The following is an 11,194-nucleotide window of genomic DNA, read 5'->3' on the forward strand; positions in this document are numbered from 1 at the left end:
GAACAGCTGGCACCTTAGCTTCCCAGCAGCAAAACAGGATCAAGACAAAAGGACCATTTAACATGAAAACCGCTGTGTCTCTAAAGCAACATATCTTCAGCATGACGGCAACAACAGTCACACACACCTCCTGATTTGAATAGAAAAAATAATGCAGGTGTCTCTCGGCGAGGACACTAGGTGAGGCAGAGGCTGTCTAAATCATGCTGTTTGTTTCAAGTGCTGACAGAGACAGCTGGTAGATGGTGTGTGTGTGTTTACAGTATTAACTTGCATGTGATCAGCCAACACACACTTTTCTCCAGCCTACATTATGTTGTATTCTTACCAAGTCTTCTTTATAACAAAGTGTCTGTACATCTTTTGAAGAGCTTAAAGGCCCTGACACACCAAGGCGACTGGCGGCCGTCGGTCCAGGTTCTTGGCCGTCGGCTTGGTGCGTCAAGGCCTTAAAACCTTGCAGGCATTTCACGACCAAAACATCAAAGAAATAAAGATATATGTAATGACCCACCAAAATAACAACAAGTGCAGCTATAAGGAACTGAATCGTTTTCAATACAGCACACCAGTCCTGTATACTGTTTATTAGATGAATATTGGCATTCCATTAATAGGGAAACACCAATCCAACCATTTTTCTCCTGAAACCAATACCATCATCTGCAGATAACAAATATTGATCTGATAACAGTGTGCTCTTTTTCCCAAATTTTAAATCTCTACCTCACTGTCTAAAACTCATCTATGTAAGGTATCAAGATGTTTGAGATTGCTGTTCTAAAGACTGTGACTGCAACGTGATATCGTGACTTCGCTAAAACCACTTTCTGAAGCCAAGTGGCGTGTTATCTGTAAGCATTTTGAGCTATCCGCGCGTATGTATACGCTGTATACAGATCCGCGTGTATGTAGACACTGTATACAGCGGACGTAAACATACACGCCATCGTGTTATTGCAAATGTGTTTAGGAAACGTTGACATGCACGCCAAAAAACAAGTATGCGTCTTTATAACACGGCAATAATGGCATACGAATTGGCGTGTCATACACGCCATTTCATGAGATCAGTCTGGTGATTGAATGAATGTAATTGATGATTGGCTGAAGACAGAGTGACTTCTTTTATGACATTGACAAAGTAACTAATGAGGATTGGTCACATCATGGCCAATACCAGATCAGTGCGATTCAGCGTGTCAGATCGGCGCACGTCTGTTTATTTTAGACATTTCAAGTCCACTGCTATGATGAAATATTCGGCCTAACATGCATGGTAGGTTATAGATAGATAAGACAGATTTTTGTTGATCCCAAAAATTGGAAATTACATTGTTACAGCAGCAAAATATCAAACACACAGCACGCATACAGAATATACATGAAATAATAGGATACAATATACATGAAATAATAAATAGGATAGAATACAACAACAAATATTTAAAATATATACAAGTTAGGAATAAAAATGTACAACTACTTAAATAATATTAATAAATATGTAATTTTAATTTGTTTAATTAGTTAATTGTAACTTGTGGAGCTGTGGAGCATTTTAGTTTCCTGCAACGGTCTGAAAGTGCACTTCCATAAAGGTGGAGGAGGAGTTGCATGAGACTGCAAGAACAAGAATGGTCAAAATCTACAATAGTAGAGGCAGAAATATCCTGACTTTTAGTCCCTCATAGGAGTGAAGATATTGTTGGAACCTACATTTCACATAATGAAACTCAAAGTTCAAACTCCACACCTCCAGTTTTCCAACTGTTTTCACATTGGTATTCTCGAAGATGAGGAAAGTGAACTATGTACAATCAGTGAGATGCTCCTTTAACTCCTGGCAAGGAGAAATATTTTGATTTAATAGAAACATTTTGATACTGGCCCTTAAAAGCTCATAATAAGACCAGTACGGTCATACAGCATACTATCACATTAGCATGTTTCTCTGGCAGAGGCATGTGGCTGAGTCAGAAATCGACACTCCCAGACAAACCTGTCTTACTGGCGGATGAGCCATTAAACGCAGGCTGAGAGCAGCACGTACAGAACATCTGGAAACCCAGGAGCAGACTTCAATGTGTTGATCATATCTCAGTAAGATATGTGTTTCATATCTTACTGAGATATTGATACACATTTCAATAGACAACCTTGTCTATGAGACGTCTAGAGGAACAGATGAGAGCACACAAACACATAGCACTGACATATTGTCAATTGAAACTTGACCCTCAGAAATTCTGAATGCAAATAGCAGTTTCATTTTCCTGCTATGCAAAAAGGCCATGGCTGGCAGCAGTCAGTGGTGTGTGTGTGTGTGTGTGTGTGTGTGTGTGTGTGTGTGTGTGTGTGTGTGTGTGTGTGTGTGTGTGTGTGTGTGTGTGTGTGTGTGTGTGTGTGTGTGTGTGTGTGACCATGGCTAAAAGAGTCCAGAATCACTGGAAAGTCCATGTGGAAGAACTCAATTGTCCCAGTTAAGAATTCATTAATACTAAACCAAACCTTGAATGGAACATTTCTATTTGAGCTTTCCTTCTCGTAACATTTCCTCCCCAATTCATAACGACACAGCTGAATAGAGTAAGTCACATTTAAATTTAATCAACATACATTTATTTAATTAATAGTGGTTTTTCCTCATGTACAGATCTTAAGCACTCATTTCTAATGGTTAAACTAGAACTGATTGCATTTTTATTTTAAGCATTATCACATTAACGCCAGTGGCAGCTATTCAATTATATATCTTTACATTTACATACATAAACACAATAAAGCACTTAATGGTAAGCCCATTTTGGTAAATCCTGCTCAGATACAAACATGGAAATGTTAATCACAAAACTCTATGTATGTGTACACATACCTGGCCAATAAAGCTGATTCTGATTCTATGATGTAGTTGATTTGATTAAAAGTCTCTCTTTTGCAGGACATTCAGACATTGTGTACTCCACAAACCAGATTAGCAGGCACTGCAATATCTGGAATGAGAAATATAAAGAAATATAAATATGGTGACAAGCAAGATATTTCAATTATGAGTGTGCACTGAGGCGTTACAAACTTGAAAATGTAGTTTTGTTTTAGCGCAGGAATTATTTTAACTAACAGAGAATGGGGGGAGGTTAGACTATAGAAAAATAGTTTTTGATACCTATTTGCTTAGGCTTGGGGAGATTCAGGTTACTCATGATGTGTTCAAACTCTTCCAGGCTCTTGGTCAAGCGCGGGTTAAACTTGCGCTCCTCACCAACCGTAGACACCGTCTGACCTGATAAACAAAGACAGATAAAGCCCAATATGTCATCTGTGGCCCTAATGTTTACCAGATGTTGAACCCCACTGATCAATCAGAAGAAAATATTATATTTGGTAAATGCAGAGAAACCACATAGTGCTGGCAGACTGTAAATACTTATTGGCAGATATACACAGATACATTGGCACACTCAATTGTATCAGATAGTTTAAAAATCAGAGTGCATCAAATATAAACTTCTTACTGATATTTAACAGATTGTGGAATGGCATTTGATTTTTCTCATCTATTTTCACGATATGGGTATCCAATAAGCAACAAAATAAAACTAGTAAAAGGCAGTGGTGGGAAGTAACTAAGTACATTAATTCAAGTATTATACTTAAGTCCAATTTTAGGGTTCTTCTACTTTACTTGAACATTTCCATGTAATGCTACTTTATACTTCTACTAAACTGCATTTCACTCTCACCTTTACCAGCTGCACCATTAAAATGATGTACATATTAATGCATAAATACGTTTAATCCAATAATATATATTAATTTAAAAATGGGCCATTTTGCATAATAAGTACTTTTGGTACTTTAAGTGACGCTTGATGCTTAATACTTTTGCACTTTTACGTAAGAAAGGTTTTTTTAAACTGTAGAATTTCTATTTTTACTGAAATAAAAGATCAGAATACTTCTAACACTGTTAAAAGGCATGACGTATTATTAAGAGAGGCATGTCTGAAAAGCTTGACCTACTTGCACTTGCATATGTACAAACACTCGTGTAAGAACATGTGTATCACATCAGTATTGGTTGCTATTGGTGGGAATATACTGGCATAATGGCTTTTTTACACTATGCTGGTGCTTAAAATCTGTCTATTTGCATAACCAGTTTTCACACAATGACTCCATGAGATATGAAATAAACATTCAGATGTGTGGGTTTTCAGCCAACCTAAGTAGTCATGTGCTGGGTAGACAAGGCACTGGTCTGGCAGAGTAAAGATCTTCTGATGAACTGACTCATAAAGCTTCTTGGCGCAACCTGGATAAGAAACATTTTGCAAAAATTAGACCAATTCCAAAAGAAAACAGATGCAATATTGCCCTCTTGTGTTCTTCTAGCAGCATTACAAAAACAAATGCTTTCTCTTTCAGCCAGTGTGTTAGGGGAAAACCACTGCATTTGATATGAGATTATTAGGAAAAAGTAAAAGAGTATGTCTACCCTGCTGGAAGTCTGTCCTGCCACAGCCCCTGATGAGCAGAGCGTCCCCAGTAAAAGCCATGCTCTGATCCCCTGTCACCAGCACCATGCACCCATCAGTGTGTCCCGGTGTCTCTCTCACTGTCAGATACTACAGGGGAGAAGGGACAAAGGCATGTAAAAATTGTTTCATCAAGAAATTTCAACTGAAAAGTTCCAGTTATTTACAGAGCAACACATGATACAGATCCAAGATAAAATATCTAGAATACTGATGCGGATTCAAAATTAAAAACATGTATGGGTGTGTCCATATCCATTTCTGAGGTGAAAAACGGTCAAATCAAGATACAAGACTTCTAATACTACTTTGCAGTTAACCCTCAATTTAGTTATTTCTAAAATGAGGGGTGTGTGGATACTTTTTCTGCAATTAAATAAGTAATATGTTCTTCTTACATGTTTTCCAAAGTAGATCTTGTCTCCCTCTGACAGGAGAATGTCTGCAGAGGCACCGCTGAATTTGGAGATTGCACTCTTCAGCCCAACCAATCTTTTCTTCATCAGCCCAGTACTTGTTATGTGGTCCGCATGGCAATGAGTGTTTACTATCAGAAAATAGTATGGTTCACCAAAGGGTTTGGCAATAATTCAATATTATCATAAATACGTTGTAGGACTAGTTCACAAATTCTGTTTTAAGGAGTCCAAGCTAATTTAATAAGAATTCTAATAAAAAACTAGCTTAAGTTTTTAATAAGCACCCAGAATATAGGTGACTTTATTCCAGGGCTATAATACCCCTTTAATTTGCGGAAGCTAAGGGCAAAATTATCCTAACCTACACATTATGGTTCATAGGATAATGTGTGGTGGACATGTACATAAATAAAAAAACAGAGGTTTGTATTGGACAATGACAAAAATGAGTTTTCTAAATCTATGGAATACTATTATATCTCTTAGCCCAGCCATAGGAAGTTAAGATACCTGCCACTTTTAGATTGAGCCCCAGTTCACGTATGAGCTTCAGGTCCCGTTCAATGGTTTCCAGTACAGGATCGATAAGGATCGCCTCCTTGGTCTCTGTGTCTCCCAGCAGGTAGGTGTAGGTGCTGCTCTCTGACTCAAACAGCTGAAAAGAAAAAAATAGGTGAGGGCACAGGAGTGACTCAGCAATAAATTGGATGGGTGGTTGTGTTGTGGTTGTTCTTGTTGTACTTGTGATAGTGTGTGTTTGTGTACATGTGTGAGATAGCGCATGAGAAAGAAACAAAAAAAAGAAAGAACAGAGTATGATGTTGATCTACATCTCGTCAATGCAAAATGGGTGCTAATATTTGAAAAGTTTGCGGTATTAGAGATAAATATACATTTTGTGTTTATAACCGTTACACCTACTTTAGAGTAAACCTTAAACAAAAAAAAACAAAAAAACAAAAAAACATGACAGGAGGCGAGAGAAGAGAAGGTACTGCTCAGGGATCTCTAGACAACTAAACACACAGGACAAAATCAAGAGCAATCGATCTATGTTTGAGCATGCATTTGTTCTTCATGATCTGTGGATATTTGAAGAAAAATGTAATAATGTAGGCCTATGCATGCCTGGATATGAATTGGTGATCTTTCCAAGAATATGATTATATCTGTACATTTGTGAGAATAGTATGCACATTGCAAGATATCTAAATTATTGAATGACATGATAAAAAAACAACCTCAAGCTGAAAAAGCCATGTTTACCTGTACGCATTTCGTCCACCATTGTTAGTCAAATTTGGATGGTTTCTTTTAGATCTGTATGTGCTGTTGTTTGATAAAGGGCATCAGGCAAACATGTATAATGATCTGACAAAACAATCTCAACTCAAGGTCCTCTTCGCTTAATTGAGTTTACTTAACCGTTAGTTGCCATAAAAAATAGTAAACTTTTTATGATAAGAACCCTGTGATACGGTTGAATTGGACCTTGAGTTAAGATGCATAATGTTACCTTCATGTCCAGTGTCATCATGATACAGCTATTACATTACATTACAGTACATTACAGTACAGTACACGTACAGTAGGCTAACTTATAACGTTAAAGTCATCAGGTTTGCAACGTTATTGCAAAAACATTGAGCAGATTGAGCCAGGCACGGCCAACTAAACACTAACTTTACCACAATCCACAGAGATCCATCCAATAACTTAGTTTGGCTTAATTTAAATAATTTACAACTCTGAGCTAATTTAACAGCAATATAATTAAGCTAAAGTTAGCTTAACGTTACGCCTCCTAGCTCACTTCCTACTAGTGTTAGCTAGCTAGAAGCAAAACATAGCTAGTTCCAAACATTGCATTAAAAACATTTTTCAAAACTGACAACATAAATTCAACCGAAGCAACACAACGTGTATTAATATGAACCTACTTGTCTGAAGAGCAGTCCATCGGTCAGCGCCATCCTGGAGGAATACGATCTGCTGGTAGCTCGTAGCGGGTAAATCCTAGTACTCACACCGGGACAGAAGCGCCTGCTCTCGGCTAATGCATAACTGGAGCCCTCGGTGTTTGCTCTGAGCAGAAGCGTCAGAGCCCGTTGAACTGGTTTCGTTCTGCTTAGTACCGAGCACATTGTCATTCGCCTGCTGCTATTTCCTGGCTGCGGTACCAGATAAGTATCTCAAGTGTGGCAAATGTCTTGTGGCACCAGAGAAGCGGCGGCTGGTAACGGTATGTAGCCGCGTATCGCTATCCCTCAAGCTTATTGGAAATCAGTCGTTTGAAAGCTCTCACCTTGGATGAACCCAGCGACAATAGTTGTGTCACAGTATCAAACACTTTTACAGCGGTTGTAACTGCCATAACCAGTGTTTGTGTTATTGAGCAATCAAATGTGGGTTATCAGTTACATTCTACGGTTACAACACAGTCATGGATGATTGCCATCCATCTCTATGGATCATTACTGTCTGTCGACTGCACGAGCCTCACTCGTGCGCGCTTATAAACGCATGCACACACATAAACAAGGCTGCTTCAGGTTACGTGACTGTTGACATGTAGCCACTTTCATCAGAAGTCGCCGATAATGCGGGTAACTTCCTTATATACTGTCTATGGTAACTTCCAGGGCTGAAGTAAAGCCAATGCGCAAGTGCCTGGCATTCTGTATAATTTCCAGTTCTCTTAATACATTCGTGTTTTCACTAGGGGCGACTCTACTGGCTCCAAAGAGAAGAACATGACCCTACTACTTATCACTTGATTTATTACCTCAGTCAGTAAACATTTTCCTAACGAGTTCTCAATCGCTTTAGTTTCAAGTCTTCCTAAATACAGCCTGATGTTTATTTTATAAACACATGACATAGACAGACATTTTGAACCAATAATCAGTTAGAGGGGGCCTGGTGGTGGGGGGTCATTTTATCAGAATACAGATTTGAAATTCTGGATAGGATAGAACAACACAATGTAATTCTTCTAAATAAAACACATAACATTCATCATTAATTTCACTTCATCTGAATACATTATACATTTTTTTATAGGCTCAGTCTGCCTTTTAAAATAAAAACAATTCCAGTGCTGGTTCCATGATATCAGAATTTTGGATAGTCATCATGGAAACGTGTGGTCTGTTCTGGGAAATTGGCAGAACAGACAGTACTCTGATCCAATGGAAATCACAATTGTCAGATTGACAGCACTCTAGCCCAATGGATGGGTGGGGACAAATCCAATCCAAGCCTTTTATAATTAGAAAAATGTATTTCATAACAAACAAGCAGATACAGGTGATTTGCTTCTTTATTGTCAGTTGTCTCAGTCATAAATCTCCGGTTCTTGTGAGGTGTCGTTCATGGCTGCCGTGGTCTCCTCCAATTCCTTTGGTTTGTCCTGTGGCAAAATATAGAAAAGTGAAAATGTCTGCATCAATCTAAAATATAGTTTTATATATTTCAACAAGGAAAATGTATTAAATATAAATGTATTTCGTACCATCTACCAACAAAAAATCCAGCAAGGCATAAAAAGTAGCCTCCATCTGTATAACACATGGCATTTAATGCTCTCATCCAGCATGTCTTAGTGACCCAATACAGTAAGTGTATATAATGTCCCTTCTGTTTATTAATTTGTATCCCCATTATTTGTTACTAAGGAACCTGTTTTCTGCCTCCATCTACATTTATCAAATTTAATCTGGGTTGAAAAGTGGATATTGTTGAAGGACGAGCACACAAAAGATAGTGCTTTATGTTTCTATGACAGTCCCAAAGGTTATGAGGTGATCCAGTTTTATCCCTATAACCTGCTTTATGGGAGAACAATACATAGTCAAATTGCTCTCCCTCCCGAGTCCATGGTTCAAAATAACAACAATACATTTTGGGCACAGGTGGCCAATCGTTGTTTCCCAGGCTGGTATCATTTCCATTTAAAATTTAAGAGCACCGCATGTATTTGACACAGCTATAACTAAACTATTAAATCACCTAACAAAGCTTGACTGACTGTGGTGATTCATGAAACATTTATATAATGATAGACAGAGAAGGACATCACTTTATACAGTACCTCAATATATCTTATCACCCAGGGGATCAGTTGGGCTACTCGGCTGTAGACGCCTGGTTTATTGCGCCGTCCACAGCCCTCTCCCCAGCTCACCACCCCTGCCAGCCTCCAGTCCCCTCTGGCTGTCTCACACACCAGGGGTCCACCACTGTCTCCCTGAACACAGGACCAACTCATATATCAAACATGTTTTCAACACTCTTTGCACACTTAATGGTGACGGAAGTGATACAAGTTTGTGTTATGCTATCTATTGTAATGTTAAAAGATATTTTTCATGAACCCATATCAGGTTTATATGGAGATTTTTATATCACCGGGTGTGTATACCTGGCAGGAGTCCACTCCTCCGTCAATGGCGCCAGCACAAATCATTCGAGGAGTCAGGTACATGCCGTAGACACTTGGCTGGGAGCAGACCGGTTGAGCTATTACCTTGATCTGAGCCTGCCTTAGGTTATCTGACACAAAGCCTGACAGAGAGCAGAAAGAAGAGAAATGAGTAAAAGAAAAGAAAAGACAAGGCACTAATTGTGATATGAGTGTAAAGTATTACTCAAAGGGAGGTAAAAAAAAGGAAGAAAAGAAACCTTTTAATTTGTGAAAAGTCACTCAGACAGACTGCAGCCAACAAGCCTTACAGCACCCCTTATAAACAAAACAGCTGCCTCAGGCCTTGTAAGCTGTAAGCAAGTAAATTACAAGGATGGAGTCTGCTTTTCAATTTGTGTCATTTAAATTATGTTTCTTCTCAGGCATCTTTGTATCAGAACTTCTCAAATGCAAAAAGGAAATTGTATTAAAATATATATGTGCTTTTTTATGTCCCCTTTACTTATTTACATTTTAGTTGCCTGTTGCTTGTAATGTTTGCAAGTTGTAAAGTGTTATATATATATTTTTTATTTTTTTTCTGGGGGGCAATGACAATAACTTGATGGTCAGTGTGAAATGATTTGATGAGTTCCAGCTTAAATTGTTAAGGGTGACTGGTGGGGTCAAATTATTTTTTAGTTCCCAAAGGGTTTAGGTCAGCCATGAGATCCATAGGATGTACGGTCAGTTGAAAACTTGCTTTTACGCTCATAATTTAATGATAGGAGTAAATGATTACAGTAAAATCAGAGAGTTTGTGTCAGTGTAACAAACCTCCTTCATTAATATATCCCCAGCCTGTGATCCAACAGGCCGCTCCAGGAAGAAAGGACTCGCTTGGACTGGGTAAACAGACCGGTCGCACCCCACCTACAAAACACACAGCTATCAGATATACATAATCGTCAGACATAATCTAAGCAAAGCAATAAAGACATACATGTTATAACATGTATCATGGTTGTGAGACCACAAAGTCCAGTTCCAGCTAAGTTTCTGTCGATGTATAAATGTCACTTATCTTGCTTTACTTACAAGCGTGTAACATTTTTACAGCACATTTAATAAATACAAAAAAAAAGTATTGCTAGTTGGACTGTATACATGGACATACGTATACATGTAAAACAGAAATGGTGTTGCAAAGAAATGAATAATCAACACAGATCAGCAGTATTTAACCAGATGTATTTGAAAGGCAAATGTATTTAAAACTACATACACTAGTATCTGTATGAAGATAGTTTACAGACGTTTACATTTATTTTGCATCTAGGTACTAGATATAGGTATAATCCAAAATATCAAAATAATTCATGATGTGTCAAATTTCTTGGATATCAGCGGTAATGGTATTTGCTATTTCAGATCAGCGAGGCCTATTTTGGAATCTGTACACGTAAATCTGTACACGTTAAGGGCAATTAGCCTACACTATTTACAAAGTGTAACCAGGAACATGATGTGTTTTACCCGGCCCTGCCGACAGATGGGGCCCCCTCATCTTACCCTTCATGTCCATGTCAGTGATGGTGCGCAGCAGGCCCAGGTCATAGTCGTTGTTGTCTCTGTTGTAGAGAGGGTGGTAGAGGACCTGCAGTGCTCTGTAACGTTTCCCCAGAGAGCTGTCTGCGATGCTGACTGTGTCCACCACCACCAGCCAGTCAGCCACTTCAAGCATGTTGTTTCTGCAGAAACCACAGTGAGAGTCAGACATTTGTGGTCTGAGATCAAGTTAAGTAGCCCCATTGTAAACGGCTCAATGCTTG

At 38.6% G+C, this 11,194-nt stretch overlaps 1 protein-coding gene across 1 annotated transcript; it reads right to left on the minus strand.

Moving 5' to 3' along the window:
- Positions 1-2,585: 2,585 nt before the first annotated feature.
- On the minus strand, positions 2,586-7,454 carry ethe1 (ETHE1 persulfide dioxygenase). Its single transcript, XM_028580825.1, has 7 exons — positions 6,898-7,454; positions 5,468-5,612; positions 4,937-5,085; positions 4,499-4,628; positions 4,226-4,315; positions 3,167-3,283; positions 2,586-2,993 (listed from the first exon to the last, which is right to left on the minus strand). The coding sequence occupies exons 1-7, from the start codon at positions 7,105-7,107 to the stop codon at positions 2,947-2,949; spliced, it is 888 nt and encodes a 295-aa protein (XP_028436626.1). The 5' UTR covers positions 7,108-7,454; the 3' UTR covers positions 2,586-2,946.
- Positions 7,455-11,194: the final 3,740 nt, after the last annotated feature.

Source organism: Perca flavescens, chromosome 6 (genome assembly GCF_004354835.1).
Source record: "Perca flavescens isolate YP-PL-M2 chromosome 6, PFLA_1.0, whole genome shotgun sequence".
Classification (NCBI taxonomy): domain Eukaryota; kingdom Metazoa; phylum Chordata; class Actinopteri; order Perciformes; family Percidae; genus Perca; species Perca flavescens.

Bases quoted from the DNA above. Each gene is read 5' to 3' on its own strand.
- ethe1 (XM_028580825.1), bottom strand. From the start codon at position 7,107: ATGACAATGTGCTCGGTACTAAGCAGAACGAAACCAGTTCAACGGGCT. The intron at 5,613-6,897 runs GTAGGTTCATAT...TTTTCTTTTCAG, and splicing joins ATGGACTGCTCTTCAGACAA to CTGTTTGAGTCAGAGAGCAG. The intron at 4,316-4,498 runs GTAGACATACTC...TTTCTTATCCAG, and splicing joins CAGGACAGACTTCCAGCAGG to GTTGCGCCAAGAAGCTTTAT.